This window comes from Boleophthalmus pectinirostris, unplaced genomic scaffold (genome assembly GCF_026225935.1).
Source record: "Boleophthalmus pectinirostris isolate CB_2022bp ecotype Guang Dong unplaced genomic scaffold, ASM2622593v1 HiC_scaffold_17, whole genome shotgun sequence".
In the NCBI taxonomy this organism is placed as follows: Eukaryota; Metazoa; Chordata; class Actinopteri; order Gobiiformes; family Gobiidae; genus Boleophthalmus; species Boleophthalmus pectinirostris.
The window spans coordinates 31,088,889-31,110,941 of NW_026571115.1; the positions used below are offsets into that span (position 1 = coordinate 31,088,889).

A 22,053-nucleotide genomic window follows, 5' to 3' on the forward strand; every position below is an offset into this window, starting at 1 on the left:
TAGCATGCTAACAGCGCATCAGCATTACTTCCTGGTTTCCGGAAGACAAAAAAAAATAAATATAAATAAATAAATTATACAGCACACAGCAGTCTTATTTTGACCCTAAGAGCTGATTTTTACAATGTATCTGTACTGAAATAACTAAATAAAATGTACTTTATTACATGAAGAGATTGTTTTTGTATTTGTCTACAAAATGTATAAAATAATAAGTCATGCGGCGCCAGTTTACATGAAAATAAACATTCAAAAAACTTCTTATGGTCAAATGGTCACATTTTTATACAGCGATTTTCCACCTTTAAGGCTCAAAGTGCTTTATATCCAGGAACCACTTAAGTGTCTTGCCCAAGGACTACGGGTGTAATGGCACATGTATTCATGCTGAACTGTTTTGGTACAGGACGTTCGGTTCGGTGCGCAGCTGTGCACGACTGAGTTTGTGCAATTTGTGTGTGTTTACATTCAGCCACTATATGTGCAGCTACACAGAAGACTCGGCTCTTTAATATTCACGATGGAACGCGTCCGTGATCGGGGCAGTGTTTCCCGCAGCGCTTTATAGTTAGGGCAGGCTCCTTTACAACAATTGCCCCCCGCCTTGACTACGTTGCTCCGAACCATGTGAATTTGTGCAAAACCACAGTCATCGAGCTCCTTTCCTCACTTTCACCAAGTTGTTTTTTCTGGCCAAAAATATGAAAACTTCATTCTGGAACTGTTAGTGCTGTGCTTTACTTTTTGAAAAGTTTTGTTTATAATATTTCATACATTTGTTGCTCATTTGAGAATATTTTATTTAACTTATTAGTATTACCAAGCTGCACTTTGCATTTATTTTATTTTCCCACAAATTGTTGGTTTAATAAAAACACAAATAAACAACAAACAAATGGTTTTCAAATTTGTTCCCATAAAAAAATGAACCGAACTGTGACCTCAAACCCCCAGGTACGTACCGAACTGTGATTTTTGTGTACTGCTACACCACTCACCAAGGATCAATCGCTCAACCACATCAAGAGCTGGATTCGAACTGCCAACCTTCGGATCAGAGGACAAACGCTCTACCAATAGGCAAGTTTCATTGTTGACAAAAGCGCGCGTTGCATGCTGGGAATTATTTTGGTCGGCGGCAAGAAACACTAATTCAAAATGACGGACGGGGCGAGAAAGCACGTAAAGGGTATTGATCCCGGTTATTTATCCACTCTAACGGCAGAGGACCCAAGTTGATTTGACCAGAAATTGGTCATAAGCATCGACGGAGCCAAATCACCCTTTTCAACCTCGACAAAAGGTGGACCAAACCAAATTTCTGGTCAGGAATCGCCAACTACCTGGACAAATATTCACTTCGGCGATATCCACAATGACTTGGTGGAAACTCCTGGGACATTCACAGCAGAAAAGTTGAAAGTCGACAAGAGTCTTGATGCATTGTTGAACTTGTTGGAGTCCACAGTTTGCTCGGATCTTCTACATTTGCTCTGCGGATGTTTGAAAGCCGTTTAATTCACCGTTAGCGGTTCTTTTCACTCGGAATGCGAAAAAAGACATTTTCCTTCTTCTGTGCTTCTATTTGTGCATCCGATAATGCAGGAATTTACCATTATCGGGGATAAATACGCGAGGTTACGCACCGTGTTTGACGCTATCATGTTTCTTGCCTCCGATCAAAATATTTCCCAGCATGCAATGCAGGCTTTTAATAACAATGACGTCAGCTGAAACTCGCCTGTTGAGCTACGGTCGCCCCTCCCATCTAATTTTTCACTATTTTATTACATTTGAGTAACTGTATTAAATTTTCGTCCATGTATTTGAGCTTAATATGTTTTGCCCAGTACATATGTTTTCTTAAAAGCAGCTCGTTTGGTAATCTAATTTCAAAGTGTGTGAGAACCAGGAAGTGCGCCGTTAGCATGCAAGGTACTGTGAGCAATACAGTGACAGCAAAACTCCACACCAGCCTCTGAAAGCTGAGACACACACTTCTAAACTCATCGTGGCGAATAATGAGGACGCTAGGAATGCATTAGGAAAGCTACTTCTATTGATCGCGTTTTTTTAGTTGCAGACGGTTGCCATGGTAATCCAGGTTTTGACGGCGAGGGCGATACTTACTCTGGTCGTTGTAGTTCTTGATCTTGAGCTCGAGCTGGCGCGAGTGGGACTCCATGCGGTCCACGTGTGTCTGCATGTCCTTCTTCTCCTGCTCGTGGACGTCCTCAAACTCGATGAACTTCTGCTCCACAAACAGGACAGAGGAAAGAGCAAAAAGAGTTACAAAAATGAAACAAAAAATCAATAAAGAGACTCAAAGTGTAACAGATAATACTCCCTACAACTGCACAACAACTCCCTTTTATGTAACACATAATACTCCCTACAACTGTATAACAACTCACCCTTCTGTGACAGATAATACTACAACTCAAACAACTACAACCTTATGTAACAGATAATACTCCCTACAACAACTACACACTCAGCCTTATGTAATATAATACTCCCTACAACTATACAACAACTACCCTTATGTAACAGATAATAACCTACTAACAACATGTAACATAATATACAACTGTACAAAAACTCAGCCTTCTGTAACAGATAATACTCCCTACAACTGCACAACAACTCAGCCTTATGTAATATAATACTCCCTACAACTATACAACAACTCACCCTTCTGTAACAGATAATACTCCCTACAACTGTACAACAACTTAGCCTTATGTAACAAATAATACTCCCTACAACTGCACAACTCAGCCTTATGTAATATAATACTCCCTACAACTGTACAACAACTCACCCTTATGTAACAGATAATACTCCCTACAACTGTATACAACACTCACCTTCTGTGACAGATAATACTCCCTACAACTGCACAACTCAGCCTTATGTAATATAATACTCCCTACAACTGTACAGCAACTCACCCTTGTGTAACAGATAATACAACTCCCTACAACTAATATACAACAACTCACCCTTCTGTGACAGATAATACTCCCTACAACTGCACAACTCAGCCTTATGTAATATAATACTCCCTACAACTGTACAACAACTCACCCTTATGTAACAGATAATACTCCCTACAACTGTATAACAACTCACCCTTCTGTGACAGATAATACTCCCTACAACTGCACAACTCAGCCTTATGTAATATAATACTCCCTACAACTGTACAACAACTCACCCTTGTGTAACAGATAATACTCCCTACAATACACAACTCAGCTTATGTAACAGATAATACTCCCTACAACTGTACAACAACTCAGCCTTATGTAACAATATAATACTCCCTACAACTGTACAGCAACTCATCCTTATGTAACAGATAATACTCCCTACAACTGTACAACTCACCCTTATGTAACAGATAATACTCCCTACAACTGCACAACAACTCAGCCTTATGTAACAGATAATACTCCCTACAACTGCACAACTCCCTTCTGTACAGATAATACTCCCTACAACTGTACAGCAACTCATCCTTCTGTAACAGATAATACTCCCTACAACTGTACAGCAACTCAGCCTTATGTAGCAGATAATACTCCCTACAACTGTATAACAACTCACCTCTTATGACCTCTTGTATATAGCTTTTTAAATTTTTTTAATTTATTACTTATTTTTCTATTTTATTTTTACTTGTACATTTACATTTATATAATTATTTTAGTTTCTTGCTATTTTTTGTGCTATTTATTTACAATTTATTATATTTATTTAGAATTTATTATTACAATTTATATTTTTACTCTTTGTTTTTATATTTTATTGTGATGTATGAGCTGCTGTGTCCAAATAATTTCCCTTGTGGCTCAGTAAAGTTTGTCTAAGTTTAAACCAGAACATCGGAGGAGCAGCTTTGTAATAACCATGATGCGATGTTCTATAATTGATGCATGAAACAGGAAGTGCTTCATTTGGTCATGAGGAAATGCCTTTTGTGGCACGGGCGGGAAAATATGCGTCCACTTCCTGTCCAGCTGAGTCAGACAGACGTGGAGTTGGGCTGCTACAAGAAACACGGCACTCCAACGACTAAAAATCAACCAAATCTGTCAGAGTTTTACTGATTTACTGCTCAGACATACAGACCTCGCGTAGTTTTACTATTTTCATGACATAAAACACAAATATATTGCACAATTATTCTGCTCTAGTGATTTATTTGTTGTTTTTTTTTATTCTCAAACAAATCGAAATTCAAGATGGGGGTTGTGCTTTCTCCTACGACGCGCAAACAATAAGTCACATGACCTGGAAGTAACATCTCAGCCATTCATTCTTAAATCACGACGAGGGTTTAAACGCGACAATTCACATATTTTTTGGTATGTTTTCTAGTAGGGATGTAGCAGTAACCAAAATATCGTGATATCGTCTCGTCAGAAGTCTCGCAATAATATCGTGGACTGTCACAATATATCGAATTACAAGTTCTTTTGCTTAAATGCATGGTTTTATAATAGCAACAGCTTATAAACATCTGGAACTACATATCCCATGATTCATTTCAGTCCAAACAATATGAAGAAATATGTTTTTTTAAGTTTACGGAAATAATTCACACCAAAATCTTGTCAAAGTATGTTAAAAGCAAAAATGTGTGATCTACAATTATATTAGCCTCTCCAAATATCGCAATAAATATCGTACGAAGAGATTTGGATATCGTTACATTCCTATTTCCTATATTTCAAAATAAATCTAAGTTAAGGCCTTCCATGTAACATAATTTGACTCAGTTTTGTTTTTTGAAAATGTGATGTGACCAATGTGGCAAAGGAGAAATTCAATTTGTCAACTAGACAAAAGTTTATTTTGGTTGAATACGTTTCGCAGATCATCCAAGCTGCTTCTTCAGTTCTCAGTCTTCACATTTGGATTGGACGAAAAAGAGTTATGCATTCATGATTTGCGTCTAGTTCTGAAAAGCAGCACGAGAATGAAAACAAAAATTTGAGGTCAAAACTGGAACATGAATGGTAAATTTATAGATTAAAAATTGTGTTAAAACCTCGTCTTGTCTCGTGGAAATTGTGAATCCGTGTATCATTCGTTCATTCGTTTTTCAAAATAAAACCAAAAAGAAGAAAATGAAAAAATAACTATTTTCTTCATTATTTGTTTCCAAAACCAAAATGAAAAAAACAGATAATGATTTGTTTTTTCAGTTTTCGATTTGTTGTTTAAATGAAAAATGGAAAAAACAGATAACATGCCGTTTCCCATTTCCGTGACTTAAACTGTGATGCCGGACCAGGCCTGAACCAGGACCGAAACCTAAACCGGTCCAACCGGTCGCACGGTCGCGTCGTCTCAGTCGCGGTCGTCGTCTCGGTCGCGGTCTCGGTCGGTCTTTGGCCATTATCTGTTTTTTTCCATTATTAATTTACACACCAAATCAAAACCTGAATAAAACTAACCATTATCCATTTTGGGGGGGGGAGTTGAAAAACAAATAATGAAGAAAACTGTTGCTTTTTCGTTTTCTTATTTCTGGTTTTATTTTGAAAAACAAATGAACAAATGATACACAGATTATTGTGTCTCATCCCTTCCCTAAGAAATATATTTTTTACTTTAATTCTTGGGATTATGACAATATTGGTTCGCACCAAAGCTTTCTCAAGGTATTTTTAAAAGCTTCTCAAAAATATTGCAATAAATATTGTACCATGAGATGCATATCATAATAATGTTACGATATTACAACATTAATATTGTTACATCCCTAATGCAAAGTGGAGCTACTAAAGCCTTTACCCTTGGCATTTGGGGCAGTCATGCACGGTGCAGCTGTTACAAGTGCCCGAGGTTAAACACTGTAAAATCACATAAGTCACACAAGACGACACACAAGACTGGGTCCACGAGTGAGGCAAGAAGAGATTTTGACATAATTTCAAAGATGTAAATGGTCCAGTTTAGTTCCCAAAGTTTGCTCCAGAATTTATATTTACTTCATTTAATATTTCCGTTGTCATTCTAGCAGTGCGTTTTGGAACTACAGCTTCTCAAAAGATGCAGCTCAATCCGTGTATCATTCGTTCATTCGTTTTTCAAGATAAAACCAAAAATAAGAAAACAAAAAAACAGCTATTTTCTTCATTATTTGTTTCCAAAACCAAAATGAAAAAACGGATAACGATTAGTTTTTTTTTTTTTCAGTTTTTATTTTTGTGTTTCAAGGAATAATGGAAAAAACAGATCACTTAAACTGTGAAACTTAACCAGGACTGACCAGGACTGACTACCAGGACTGACTGAACCAGGACTGAACCAGGACTGAACCAGGACTGAACCAGGACCTAAAACCAGGACTGAACCAGGACTGAACCAGGACTCAACCAGGACTCAACCAGGACTCAACCAGGACTCAACCAGGACTCAACCAGGATTAAACCAGAACCAGGATTAAACCAGGACTGATTTTGGATTTGAGAGAGAGATGGAACCCCGAGCTTGTGGAGCAGGGTGTCCACAAAGTTTAGTCCTCTTGTTTTAGTCCTGGTCCAGTCCTGGTCCAGTCCTGTGCGGCGCAAAAGTCGCATCGCAGTTTAAGTCACATGAACAGGAAACGGACGTTATCCGAAAACTGAAAAAACAAATCTGGACACAAATAATGAAGAAAATAGTTGTTTTTATGTTTTCTTATTTTTGGTTTTATTTTGAAAAACAAATGAACAAATGATACACGGGTTCAACTCACGGATTCACTTTTTTGTTCAATCCAAAGGGGGTAAAAATCACACAGGATTACAGCCTTGTGGAATTTTTGTCTCTTGAAATCTTATGGCACGAAATCTCAATCACATATGTTTGTATTTAAGCCGTAGTTTTACCGTTCAGAAAAATCACCAGATGAACCACGTGTCCAGTTTTACTCCAGCAGCGTTTAAGATGTACTGTAAGCTATTTATAGGTCTATAATTTCTATTTTTAGTCCGTTCTGGTCTCTAATATGCCACACACGTGTTACAGTGAATGAAAAAGCTGAGTCACCACACCGGCTTTCTTTACAGACTATTTAAAAATAATTAAATTTTACTTCTGTGTTGAGTTTGGAGGACTGGGGAACTGGTTTTCATGTAGTCCCCTGGTTTGGTTTAGTCCTGATTTAGTTGGCGCACAAACTAAAAATCAAAACTGCTAAAACGGGACCAACCCAGTCCACCATAATTTTACAGTTCAGTCTTTGTTTAGTTCAGTGGTGGACGAAGTACTCAATTTTGTTACTTAAGTAAAAGTACAGATGCAAGAGCAAGGAAAACGAAAAGTATTACATGAAAAAAAATCTACTTAAGTATTAAAGTACATGTTTAAAAGCGTTCTTAAAAAACGTAACGTATAAGTTTTGTTTAGTTTTTTTCCGATTTTGAGATCTAATGAAACTCAAAATGCAGTGATTCTGAAACGGATTTATGCAGAATTTTGTGTTTTTTTCCTAGCTGTTATTATTTTTGGTTAAACAAAATACAAATGTGTTCAAAATAAACCATCGGCCTTTTCAGCAGGTCTCAAGCTATAATATAAATACTTTTACTTTTCAGTCCTGTTCAAAAACGTAGTGGAGTAGGAAGTACAGATACCTGCTCGTAAATGTAGTGAAGTAAAAGTAAAATGTATGCACTTAAGTAAAGTACAGACTGCTAAAAATGACATGTACAGTACCTTATTTAGTCCTGGTCTAGTCCTGGTCTAATGCTGTTTTAGTCCTGGTTTAGACCCGATTTCGTCCCGGTTCAAGGCTGGTTTAGTCCTGGTTTAGTTCTGGTTTAGTCCTGGTTTAGTTCTGGTTTAGTCCTGGTTTAATAATGGTTTAGTCCTCCTTTAGGACTAGTTTAGTCCTGATTTAGTCCTGGTTTAATAATGGTTTAGTCCTCCTTTAGGACTAGTTTAGTCCTGATTTAGTCCTGGTTTAATAATGGTTTAGTCCTCCTTTAGGACTAGTTTAGTCCTGATTTAGTCCTGGTTTAATGCTGATATGTTCCTGGTTTAATCCTAGTTTACTGCTGGTTTAGTCCTGGTTTAATGCTGGTTTAATAATGGTTTAGTCCTCGTTTAGGACTAGTTTAGTCCTGATTTCGTCCCGGTTCAAAGCTGGTTTAGTCCTGGTTTAGTCCTGGTTTAGTTCTGGTTTAGTTCTGGTTTAGTTCTGGTTTAATCCTAGTTTACTGCTGATTTAGTCCTGGTTTAATAATGGTTTAGTCCTCCTTTAGGACTAGTTTAGTCCTGATTTAGTCCTGGTTTAATGCTGATATGTTCCTGGTTTAATCCTAGTTTACTGCTGGTTTAGTCCTGGTTTATTCCTGGTTTAATGCTGGTTTAATAATGGTTTAGTCCTCGTTTAGGACTAGTTTAGTCCTGTTTTAGTCCTGATTTAATGCTGGTTTAATAATGGTTTAGTCCTCGTTTAGGACTAGTTTAGTCCTGGTTTAGTTCTAATCTCAAGATACTGATTGAGCACCAGATTTAGGTCCTGGTTTAGTACTTCTAGCATTCGTTATTACTTGTAAATTACCTAGAGTTTAAGTCCTGGTTCAGTCCTTGTTTAGTCTAGTTTAGTCCTAGCCTAGTCTAGCCCTGTTTAACTCGTTCAGTCCCGATTCAAACCCTTCCCTCCACTGTACCCAGGCCCATTGAAAAACACAAAAACAATGGTCCCTGTCCGTACAAAGAGGGCCATGGGGGTCTGGTCTGACGTGACGTGCCCGCGCCTGGCCCCTGTTGTTTACATCCAGGCTGAAGATGATGAAGCCAGAGAGGATGAAGCCCGCCGAACCCACGTGTATAGCAAGTTAATCCACAAGTACGACCCCCAAACGGAGCCTCCGGTTACGCACCAAGACCCCCTCGGGCGCGTCCCCAAATCCTCCCCGCGCGCCTGCTCACCTCCTCGGCGTGCTTCCTGAGCGCCTTCTCCCGCTCGTACTGGGTGATGAGCTGCTCGTTGTCCTCCTTCAGCAGCTCCAGCTCCACCTCGTGCTCCTGGTTCTCCGCGAACACCGAGTCCAGGTTCTCCAGCACGGCCACCACCAGCGGCATCAGCTCCTTCACCACGTCCTCGTCGTACTTACCGATGAGGCGCTCGAACTCCCGGTAGATGGAGCTGGCCAGGCCCGACACGCGCTCGGACATCATCGCGGACGTACCCCCGGGGTCGTCCTGGTACACAACCCCGTCCTCCAGCTCCATCTTTGCGGGCCAATGATTCCCGATCGAGGACGGGCGTGGGAGCGTGGAAGTGTCCCGCGCGTAAGAGGAGACACTCCGGGCCGATCAGCGAGTGCGTAAAAGCGGGCGCATTTCGGGGCAGGACCGCGGGACCGCTACGATGCTACGGTGGCTACGTGGTGGTGGATGTCTTCCTCCTTTCTCCCCTTTTTTTTTTTCCTTCGCTTGTCTCGTGGTGCGTTCAGGGGCCACGCCACAACGTCATTTTTTGCGCGTATTCAACGATTTTACTTTAATTCAAAATCTTTCTCGTTTTTTTTAGACTAACACGGAATAGTCAGACAAAAACCATAAATAAATGTTGACAAATACGTATTTCAGTGAATAAAAATATGTTTAAAATAGTTAAAATCCCCTGTGTTATATTTCGTGTATCCCGTTTCCGAGTGCGCAGTGAAGGCGACATCAGAACAGCTGAGTTGTTGTTGACCACATCACGTCATGACGCCACGGCGCGACTTTACGCACGCCCACAGCCGATTTATTATTTTATTTATTTGATTTCAATTGAAAATCAAATCAATAAGCTGCGTTTAAAGGTACATTGTGCAGCTTTTCGGTGTGCTTGTCTTCATTTTTGTTGGTTTTGTTGATTGTCCGGAATGTTCCACAATATGGCATTAAAGGAACTGCATGTAAGATTTTGATTTTAAGGCACCACAGACTTAAAATTAACAAACATAATTGATCCACAAGGGAAATGATTTGGACACAGTAGCTCAAACATCACAATAAATATAAAACAGTGAGCAAAAATATAAATGGTAATAATAAATTCAAAATAAGTAACAAAAAAAAAGTGTGAAATAAGACATACTTATATAAATGTAAATGCACAAGTAAAAATAAAATGGAAAGATAAGTGATAAAATATAAAACATAAAATGTGACCAAATCCAAGGTAACTATGTTCAAAATGTTTTTTGAAAATACTGATTTATTCTTAATTAATTATTGTACAAAAACACTGCACATGATATCACCTTCATTTATGTTATAATTTGGTGTTTTCATTCTTAAGATGATTATCCAATCATTATAAGTTTCACTTTCACACAATAAACAATAATATCGTTTATCGTGTTAAAAAATGGTAAACAATAATCGTTTGTGGGACATTTTCTATAATCGTGATATTCGGCAACAAAGATAATCGCAGTTGACTATAACAGCTATTTAAATATGGAACCTATTCATGATATGACAATTGTAATTCTTCATGTCCACAACATTTTAAAACTGTCATCAGCTTTAATAATTTATTATCGTGATACAAACTTAATCGCAATTATTTTGGCCATGATGATCGTGACACCACATTTCAATATCGTCCCATGCCTAGTGCAGAGATGCATGATTCATCAGCCGGTTTTACTTTGTGGAAACCGTCTGACCTCGTAGGATTAGGATTCGTTCACTTGACGGTAGGTGGGTACTTTTTTAATTTAACCAATCGCTGCTGTTTGGTCGTGACATATGTAATGCGCCAAATCCCGTAGGAAGAAGGGCAATAACATCTTTCCCCTTGATTAAATTTACCAAACATTCTCTTTGTTTTGGCTTTAAATCCTCGAGCTCAGCTGATTGGCTGGTGCCCGAACTTGCTTTTCCGGGGTTTTTGCAAACCATCTAGTATATTCCGATTCCTGACATAGTCGCTGGAGAGATATTAAATCGAGCGGAGGCACTAGGTTGCACCAGCCTGGCTAAAAATCCAGTTGGTTTAAACCTAAAATCCCTCTCTCTGATCCAAATGGTCTTTACCTAAACCCCAGAACCTGCAGCCAATCACGAGTCAGGGATAGTGCAGGCAAGGCAAGGCAAGGCAAGTTTATTTGTATAGCACAATTCGTACACAAAGTAATTCAAAGTGCTTTACAGAATAAGAAATATATTAAAATCATAATAAAAACAAATCAAAACATAAATAATCATGAAGATTAAAATTAAAAAGAGAGACATAAATTGGAGAGAAGAGTGCGGAATGAAAATCTTTCAGTTATATGCACAGTTAAACAGAAATGTTTTGAGTCTGGATTTAAACAGCGTCACAGAAGAGTCTGTCTCACATGTTCAGACTGTTCCAGGTTTTAGCTGCATGAACCTGAAACTCTGACTCCCCTTGTTTAGTCGTGACTCTGGGCACCAGCAGGAGGCCGGTCCCTGAGCTCCTCAGAGTGTGAGATGTTCATATGACACTAACATGTCACAGATGTACTTTGGTGCTCGGCCATGGAGACACTTGTACACAAGCAGAGCTGCTTTAAACTCTATTCTCTGAGCCACAGGAGCCAGTGCAGAGACCTGAGCACAGGACTTATGTGCTCGTACTTCCTAGTTCGAGTAAGGACCCGAGCTGCAGCGTTCTGGATGTTCTGGATGTTCTGGATGTTCTGGATGTTCTGGATGTTCTGGATGTTCTGCAGCGTCTCACAGCTCGTTTGGAGAGACCAGTGAGCAGAACATTACAGTATCTAACCTACTGGAGACAAAGGCATGGATAAGTTTCTCCAAGTCTGATTTAGACAGTAAACCTTTGATTTTTGCTATGTTTTTTAGATGGTAAAAGGCTGCAGATGTTATTGATTTTATGTGACTGTTAAAGTTCAAGTCTGAGTCCATTATTACCCCTAGATTTCTTGCCTGATTTGAAGGTTTTAGAGAGAGAGACTGGAGGTGATGCTGACACTGTCCCTTTGTTTCTGTGGACCAAACACTATGACTTCAGTCTTGTCAGAGTTTAGCTGGAGAAAGTTGTTTTGCATCCACACACTGATCTGTTGGATGCAGTGACCAAGTGACTCCACTGGTCCATAGTCTCCTGCTGCCAGAGAGACGTAGATCTGAGTGTCGTCTGCATAATTGTGGTAGGACACATTATTGCTGCTTATTAACTGGCCTAATGGCAGCATGTAGAGATTGAACAACAGGGGGCCCAGGATTGACCCCTGAGGCACCCCACAGGTCAGGGCCATGTGATCTGAGACACAGTTTCCTTAGTGCAGCCTTTGCAGCTCAGGGGGGGAATTAGTTTAGTTTAGTTTATGTGTTTATTTATCAGGAACAATGCACATAAAAACATTAAACTACGCTCATTTCCACCTTCAGTCCCTGTTAGGGCTGGGTATCATTAAGAAGCTACCGATACGATACATGCCTCGATACATAGGCCACGATGCGATATATATCTCTATATAGTGCACTTGTGATACGATACCATATATTTCAAATCAATTCGATACAGTTCAGTAAATCATGAAGGCTAAATCATGCTATGATACTAAAAGTCTTTGTTAAACCACTTCTTGTGCAAAGTTCATATGAAACACAAACATTTTAATAATCAAAACAGTGAAAATGTTTAGGGATATTGTTGGAAATAAAGCCCCCACTTAAATTGATAAATTAAAGGGACGTATGTTTAATGCCATACTGTGGAACTTTCCAGACAAAGCAGTAACATCACTAAAGAAAAGGAGGTGATGGAAAAGAAAGAAGATGAGCCAAGAGGAAAATGTGCAATTTCACCCAAACTAAAGTGCTGTCATGGCTAGTTGTCTGGCGCCATCTGCTGGTTTCTAGATGCGACTGCAGACAAGGAGAGTGAGAATGAGAATGAGAATGGAGTTAAATCACATTTGGGGTTAGACTTAAATCTCTGCTTTATTTCAACACAATCTGACCATAAAAAAACGTGAACGCTCGTACTGATCACAGTCTTCCTGGTTCTTCCTGGGATGTTTTAGAGCAGACATGTCAAACTCAGGCCCCGGGACCAAATTTGGCCCAAAATATAATTATATTTGGCCCACAAGCTCATATCAAATGTGTATTAGAGCTGCCTGCTGACTGCTGTACCAGTATGACATACACTGTTAATACTACTACTACTACTACTGTTACTACTACTACTACTACTACTACTACTACTACTACTACTACTACTACTACTACTACTACTACTACTACTACTACTACTACTACTACTACTACTACTACTACTACTACTACTACTACTACTACTACTAATACTACTACTACTAATACTACATACTACAAGTACTACTACTACTACTACTGCTAATACTAATACTACATACTACAAGTACTACTACTACTACTACTACTACTGCTAATACTAATACTACATAGTACTACTACTACTACTACTACTGCTACTACTACTACTTCTTCTAATACTACATACTACTACTGCTACTGCTAATACTACTACTACTACTACTACTACTACTACTACTACTACTACTACTACTACTACTACTACTACCACTACTACTACTACTTCTACTACTACTACTACTATTACTAATAATAATACTAATACTATTACTAATACTACTAATACCATTACTACTACTACTACTACTAATAATAATAGTAATAATGATAGTGATACTACTACTACTACTACTACTACTACTACTACTAATACTACTAATACTACTAATATAACTACTTTGATGAACTTGTATCTAAGAAGATGCCAAGTATTTGTTTCTGCTTTGGACCTACGTACATCAGAGTAAATCACAGTGTAACAAACTGAGCTTGGATGAATGTTTTCTTTATGATTCTTGACTGTTCATAGTTAACAGATTCATTGAACCAAGTTGTTATTTTTGACTGGTTGTTGGGTTGTGAAAAAAAATAAAAAAAAATAAAAGGAGTTCAAAAGCTACAGATAGACTATAGAGACATTATTTATTTAAAAAAATTGTATATATATATATATATATATATATATATATATATATATATATATATATATATATATATATATATATATATATATATATATATATATATATATATATATATATATAATATGTGTTTCTCACCTTCCACGGTGGTTGGTCTCTCACCCTCATTCAGCTCGGGTCGTCTACCAGAGGCCTGGGAGCTTGAGAGTTCTGCGCAGTATCTTTGCTGTTCCCAGTACTGCACTTTTCTGGACTGAGATGTCCATTGTTTTTCCCGGTATCTGTTGAAGCCACTCTTCCAGTTTGGCTATATATATATATATATATATTATATATATATATATATATATATATATATATATATATATATATATATATATATATATATATATATTATATATATATATATATATATATATATATAATGTTGTTCTGGATTCAGTGTTTAAGCAAAACTATTATTAAACATTTATTTTAATAAGAAAAGGTTTAACATTACATATCTTGAAAAAGAGAAAAAACATGCAGAGGTTGGTGAAATTTTTAAAGAAATATTTAGTTATATTTAGAAATATTTAGTTTAGTTTAATCCCAGTTTTTATTTTAGCCATCTATGAATCTGAGTCTGACACCCCTGTCCTAGAGGATGGCATGACTTGTCTATCTCCATGGGAACAAGTTACAGGTCAGATCTGTAGAGAGGCAAACCCGCTCACAGTAAGAATACACGTTTTCCAAGGTATCTGAGCAATAAAAACATTTTTATAGATAAATGCAAGATAGACAAAGTTAATGCCTTAGTGTGGATCAGTAACATCTCCATGGAGACTCCACAGTGCATCTTTAATATTACTGGGCTCAAACCAGGACAAGGAATTAAACCCATCTTAAGTCTTGAGGTTTTGGTCCTGAGAGCTTTTCCTTATTTTAACTCAGGTTAATACAAGCTACTATATTACATGAAATTGACTCTTGTGAGCTTTAAGTCAGGTCATAATGTTGTTACCTCCTCGAAAACAGACCTGAAGTTGTGTTTTGTTTCATTCGCACGCGTTTAAGTAGCTCCTTTTACCTTTAGTTCAGTAGAGATTGGTAATTCCAGGGCTGAAATCATCCAAATGATTCTAGTGAAGGTGTGTGGAGTTTAAAAACACAGTGGAGCACTTCCTGTAGACTTGATTTAAGTTGAAATCATTGACAGCAGCATTCTTGTTTTCTTTGTCTGATAACGGGCAGAGCTACAAACGAGGCTCATGACACCACGTTCAGTGAGTGCACCTAATGTCCCGGATGTTTTTAGAACAAGATCTCTTTGTGTATTCACATGTTTTAGATTGTGGACTATTTGTCAAATAAAAGTAATAAACAAAAGCGATGAGCAAACCCAGAACTAAACATAACTCAGATCGTCTCTTTTGAGCACCATGGGTTTGTGGTTTACGCAGTGAAGGAAAAAACAAAATCAATGTCCATAACCAGAGCTGTATTTCCAAGATTTATTCCAGTTTCGCAGACAAACAACTACCTGGTTGGGCACACGTGACCAAGGCCTCTGCTGTCGACTGCTAAAAAAATATAGGCCCACCCAGGTGCACTCTGCTCTACCTGACGATAGTGTTGGGGAGTAACAGATTACATGTACCGGAGTTACGTAATCAGAGTACAAATTATGAGTAACTGTATTCAGTTACAGTTACTGTTTCAGTGAGTGGTAATTGGATTACAGTTACTTTGTTGAAATAAGTGGATTACACAGTGGTATTTTCCTGTTTTTACATTTTGGGCTATATTCCTTTTTTTTTTTTTTTTTTTCATAATTCCACTCATTGCCGGACACTAAACCAGGTCTAAAACCAGGTCAAAACCAGGTCTAATCCAGGTCTAAACCAGGTTTAAAGCCAGGTCTAAACCAGGTCTAAACCAGGTTTAAAACCAGGTCTAATCCAGGTCTAAACCAGGTCTAAAGCCAGGTCTAAACCAGGTTTAAAACCAGGTCTAATCCAGGTCTAAACCAGGTCTAAAGCCAGGTCTAAACCAGGTTTAAAACCAGGTCTAATCCAGGTCTAAAGCCAGGTCTAAACCAGGTCTAAACCAGGTCTAAATCAGGTCTAAACCAGGTCTAAATCGGGTCTAAACCAGATCTAAACCAAGTCTAAACCAGGTCTAAACCAGGTCTAAACCAAGTCTAAACCAGGTCTAAATCATGTCTAAATCAGGTCTAAACCAGGATTTAACAGGACTAAATCATGCTGCGTGGATCGTGTTTCCTCCTCTTCTATCAATAATATTTTTAATTTGGTTCAGTAAAGTCTGGGCTTTTTATCCTCATCTTTGCTTCTCTACAGCAAATCAAGTAATCCAAAGTATTCAGATTATGTTACTCACATGAAGTATCTTAATGGATTATGTTACAAACTACATTCTGGTGTATGTAATCTGTAATCTGTAGGGGAATACATTTTAAAAGTAACTTTCCCAACACTGCCTGTCGATCACTTTTATCCCCTAGACGTCTCATAGATAAACCAAAACAGAAAAGGTGCTAAAGGTAAATAGTAGGGGTGTAACGACATCCAAGTCTCACGTTACAATATCGTCATGGTCTAAACCTCATGGTACGATATTTATTGCGATAGTTTTGTGGAGGTTTAACAAAACTGTTAATATTCTACTTTTTCCTCTTAAAAAGCCTTGACAAGACTTAATCCAAAGAACTAAGACTTAAAAGTGTTAGAACTGTTATTTCTTCTTGTAGTCTGCACTGAAATGGAGGAAAGGATCATGGTCTATGTAGTTCCCTCTGTCTTTTTTTATCCATTGCTGCACCATAACTCTTAATTTAAGCAAAAAAATTTGTAATTCTATATATTGTGATGATCCATGATATTATTGTGAGAACTATGATGATACGATATCACGATATTTCGGTTATTGGTACATCTCTAGTAGTAAACAGTGTTGGGCATTATAAAAGTAACAAATTACAGTAATGCATTGCTTTTTGCTGTAACGCAGTAATGTGGCATTACAGGGGAAAAAAATTTTAATATTTTACTCTGTACAAATGTGAGTAACACGCATTACAATGCTTTTTTTTTAACCTGGATGGAAGTGGTGGGTTTTTCTTCATACAAATTTGCTAAAATCACCGCGATATCAGCAGCGATGAAACACCGGAGACGCGCCCGCGTAGACCGTCAGTTAACTGCGGCGAAAGGACCGACGCAGAACTCCTACGCTGTTTAGACCTGGGTCAGTTCTGGTTTAGACCTGGTTAACAGTCGTCCGAAGTGCTGTACATTTGCAAGTTTTCTTCCCGAAAAAAACCCACAATGTCGACGAAACGTTCTGCACCGACAAAGGCTCCTGCGCTCGCACCCAAAAGACAGAGGAAGATGCAAACCATCGCACAAAAAGTTGGACTTCTGGAACACGCTGAAGGAAGTTAGAAGTTACGCGCTGTAGCAGAGTCTTGCACCCGGTCTGGTACCCGCAAATAGTTGCTGAAATCAGGGCTGCAAGCCCGTGGAGCACGGTGTCCATAAAGTGCAACCGGGTGACAGCCGCTCGTAGCTCCGTGAGTTGCAGAGCAAAGCCGGTCCTTTTTCCTTCTGTCACCTTCGAGCCCGTCCTGACAGTGAGTCCTGTTTTAGTCCTAGTTCAGTCCTGGTTTAGTCCTCCTCTTCAGTCCTGGAATCAGTCCGAGGTTAGTCCTGTTATAGTCCTGGTTCAGCTCTGGTTCAGTCCTGGTTCTGCTCTGGTTTAGTCCTGGTTTAGACCTGGTTTAGACCTGGTTTAGACCTGGTTCAGTCCATATACGGCGCAAAAGTTCAGCATTTTCGCAGTTATTTTGGTGAGAGTAACTTAAAGTAATGCAATAGTAATGTAATGCCTTACATTTTAAATGCAGTAATATTGTAATGTAACTAATTACTTTGAAATGACAGTAATAAGTCATAAATAACGCATTACAGTTTTAAAGTAACTTGCCCAACAGTGGTAGTAAATAGTAGCAAATTAGACTAAACAAATTAACAAACATAATATTGTCCTAACAAAAAGTATATATTATGCAAATTAACTAAATTAGTAATTGACAACAAAAATAATAAACTAATTTTAGAACAAACAAAATAATTTCCTACAGACAGTGTGAGCGCACAAACAAGAGTGTGTGGTGTCTATATTCTCCACCAGGGGTCGCTGCTGCTGCGCTCTTCTTCCTGACGGTGGAGACTGTCGACAAGAGAGCGCGCGGACAGGGGCCGATGGGACCCGCGCACCAAAGAAAGAGAGAGAGAGAAAGAGAGGGAGACAGACAGAGAGAGGGAGGGAGAGAGAGAGAGGGAGGGTGGAGGAGGGAGGCGGACAGAGGTGAGGGCAGAGAGTGGACACAGCAGCGGAATAGTTTGTCTCCTCACACACAGAAGTGAGGACAGAGCGGCGCGTCAGAGGAGCGTCCTGGTGCAGAGTCCTGGTGCAGTCCTGGTTTTCTGCGAAGAGGCTACAGTCCTGGTTCAGTCCCTGGACCAGACCCTGGTGCAGTGTGGGAGTTTGACCCGGAGTTAGTGAACCCTGAGCGGCCTGACAGGGGCACAGAGCGGAGACAGGTGAAGATGCAGCTGTGGTTCACCCTGCTCACGGTGTGCGCGTGCAGCCGGCGCGCGCTCGGGGGCTACGGGCTCAGCATGTTCGCGGCGCAGTCCTCTCCCCCGGACCCCTGCTACGACGAGAACGGCAACCCCCGGAGGTGCATCCCGGACTTCGTCAACGCGGCTTTCGGGAAAGATGTGCGCGTGTCCAGCACGTGCGGAAACCCCGCGGCGCGGTACTGCGTGGTGAGCGAGAAGGGCGAGGAGCGCACGCGGGACTGCCACACGTGCGACGCCTCTGACCCCAAGAAGTCCCACCCGGCCGCGTACCTCACGGACCTGAACAACCCGCACAACCTGACGTGCTGGCGCTCCGAGACATACATCCAGTCCCCGCAGAACGTGACGCTCACGCTGTCTCTGGGGAAGAAGTTTGAGGTGACGTACGTGAGCCTGCAGTTCTGTTCGCCCAGACCCGAGTCCATGGCCATCTACAAGTCCATGGACTATGGAAAGTCCTGGATGCCCTTCCAGTACTATTCTACCCAGTGTAAGAAGATGTACAACCGCCAGAACCGCGCAGTGATCACGAAGCAGAACGAGCAGGAGGCGGTGTGCACGGACTCGCACACGGACATGCACCCTCTGAGCGGCGGCCTCATCGCCTTCAGCACGCTGGACGGACGCCCCTCCGCGCACGATTTCGACAACTCCCCGGTACTTCAGGACTGGGTCACGGCCACAGACATAAAGGTGATCTTCAGCCGGCTGCACACGTTTGGAGACGAGAACGAGGACGACTCGGAGCTGGCCCGGGACTCGTACGCGTACGCCGTGTCGGATCTGCAGGTGGGCGGCAGGTGCAAGTGCAACGGACACGCGTCAAAGTGCGTCAAAGACCGCGAGGGAAACCTGGTGTGCGAGTGCAAACACAACACCGCGGGGCCCGAGTGTGACAGGTGCAAACCCTTCCACTACGACCGACCCTGGCAGCGGGCCACGGCGCGCGAGGCCAACGAGTGTGTGGGTAAGTGCTCCGCTCCACGCGCTCCACTGTCCACTGTGGGACAAGTGTCATGTTTAAGAACAGGTTTCACAGTCTCCCAATGACACCGGGTTTCACCAGCGCTTTTAAAGGCGCTGGGAATAAAGAATGTGCAAGATTAAACAGCATTTTACGCATTTATACCGAAAAGGTTTGAAAAGCGTTTCGAAGCTTTCAAAAATTTAAAAATGAGAATTAACTTATCATGAATCTATAGTCGATGTATGTATTTGCTGTAGCACATACAAGGTGAAGAACTGCACATTTTATCAGAATTTAAATGACTTTAGAATGAAATGAAATCACTGCAGCATGTCTGGTATTTCGTATATATTTAAAAATTTTGTAACATCAGCCTATAACTAGAAACAGACAGTTATGTGATTTTCTCTCTTGAATAAACTCCACAGCAGCCTAAATTACATGTGCGCACGAAAACAAAGTTTGATTGTAAGACAGCTGCTTAAGAAAATCAGAATAGGCTACATCTGTTCCGTGCGTAATTACGCTTGGCGCAGCTGGCCCCAAACGGCAACAGCAGTGTTCTATTACGCATTATTGGTAAACTCTTAAGTGTAAAAAGATGATTGGCGCGTTTTTAGACATTTTTGACCCCATGAAAATGATATGTCTCAATTATGGCTCGTGCGTGAAGGAGGTTTTGGCGCGTTCACAGTCTTTTACGCGCACGCACAATAGACGCGTAGAAGCAACAACAACCGACAGCTCCGTGAGTTTCCACCCGCCCTCTGAGCTCCTGGTCCCGGGTTTGGGGGAGTCGGAGGCGGCCTGCTGGTGGTGCTCATCCCGGTGTCAGTGGGAGGCTACAGGCTTTGGCACGGTTACGCACGGTCTTGTAATGGTACGCGTGATTAGGATGCTCTTCTTTCACTCATTAAAAGTCATTAAAAAGTCACTGTTTTTGTTAGTTTAGTATTCATTTAGTTCATTAGCAACCCGTATTGTTTGATTGTTTCACTATTATTAAATGTGCCCAAAAAAGGTACTGTTCAAAAGTAATTACAACAAAATCCATAGCAGTAAAGTATATCAAGTGTAAGTTACAAGTTGACGCCTTTTTAATAATATTTTATAAAAGTAATCAGAAAGAAAACAAATAAATAAATAACAATAATTACAGGTCTATTAAAAACAAAACAAATATACAGTTAAAAAGTAAAGTAGCATTGCAATGTACTTCAAATAATATTACTTTAGATGCAAAAAGTACGACACAAGGTGGATCAACTAAGGAAAAGTTGTTGGCTTCAGAGTGATGATAAATGAGCACAGTTGCCGTAGCAATTAACAATTAAAAACAGAATATTATGAAAGGTGAAAAGTGCTCAACGTCGCCTCTATAAACCTATAAAAGTTAAAAACGATACAGTTAGAATCAGAAGGAAAGTACATCTGAGGTTTCTTTTCAGAGTCACATTTTAAGAAGTTTTTAGAAGTTTATTTGCGAATTTTTGTTATCTTTGCTTTTTCATTAGTCTAAAAAATACTACTTTTGTTTTGTTTGCATTCAATTTTTTATGTGAAATTGAAAAAAACAACAACACAATAGCAGGAAGCGATAAAACGTTCGGCCTTGTGGACTCAATTTACAAATGTCGAAATCGAAACTCCCTCTGCGACGTCTCCAGGATCTGACAAAACTCTGACGAAATTTCACAGCTCAAATTTGACACGTTTTTAGTTTTACTGCCGTTATAATATCTCCTGTTGGGTTTGTAAAAGTGCTTATAAAGTCATACTAAGGTGCATTTTCAGATCACGGTTGCTCTTGTTTCACGTGTTTGCTTGTTTAACCTGTAACCATTCAAACTAGTAAAAAAACAAAACAAAAATATCCGTTCTCTGTATGAAAATTGCAGATTACAGATTTTGTGAAGGGCCCCTTGCTGCTTTGGGCCCCGGGGTAAACAGTACACACTTTACACTTTCTTTTCTTACAATCTGAGACTTTCTGAAATATCTGAGGGGTTATTTTTGAGTTTGAGTTTTTGAGAAGGTTACGTCTTGCCCAAAGATTTGAAGTCCAAGTTCTGGCTTTGAGAAAACTTTCTGGAGACAGTAACAATGCACGTTTTTCAGGACGATAAATACAACAAACATTAAAAAATAACAATAAAAACATGTTTTAATTTGAGTCTAGTTCTTTCTTTCTTGCAATAAATGTATTTGCTTTCTTGAGTCATATTTTTTATTGAAGTAAGAGTACTCTGTTACTTGGTAGGGGTGTGCACAAAGATGGAAATATCGATATATTGTATTGTTTAATGTGATGATACAGTATCGATATCGTGGGCTGCTGTATCGATATATCGCTAAGAGGATTTTTTTTGTATATTTTACTGAATTGTTTTGTTAGTGCTACAGTTTTGTTGCTTATTCAGAGGAAGGAAACTTT

At 39.6% G+C, this 22,053-nt stretch overlaps 2 protein-coding genes across 2 annotated transcripts in view; one reads left to right on the forward strand and one right to left on the reverse strand.

The window, feature by feature from the left end:
- Positions 1-9,454, reverse strand: part of spag9a (sperm associated antigen 9a) — a 55,991-nt gene extending 46,537 nt beyond the window's left edge. The window contains 2 exon segments of the mRNA XM_055152887.1: positions 2,131-2,251; positions 8,938-9,454. Of these exon segments, the coding sequence (XP_055008862.1) occupies positions 2,131-2,251; positions 8,938-9,240 (424 nt within the window). The 5' untranslated portion in view covers positions 9,241-9,454.
- Positions 9,455-14,522: 5,068 nt separating this feature from the next.
- LOC110154944 (netrin-1-like) overlaps positions 14,523-22,053 on the forward strand; it is a 125,852-nt gene continuing 118,321 nt past the window's right edge. The window contains exons 1-2 of the mRNA XM_020918991.2: positions 14,523-14,534; positions 18,617-19,619. Of these exons, the coding sequence (XP_020774650.2) occupies positions 14,523-14,534; positions 18,617-19,619 (1,015 nt within the window). The remainder of the gene's footprint in view (positions 14,535-18,616; positions 19,620-22,053) is intronic.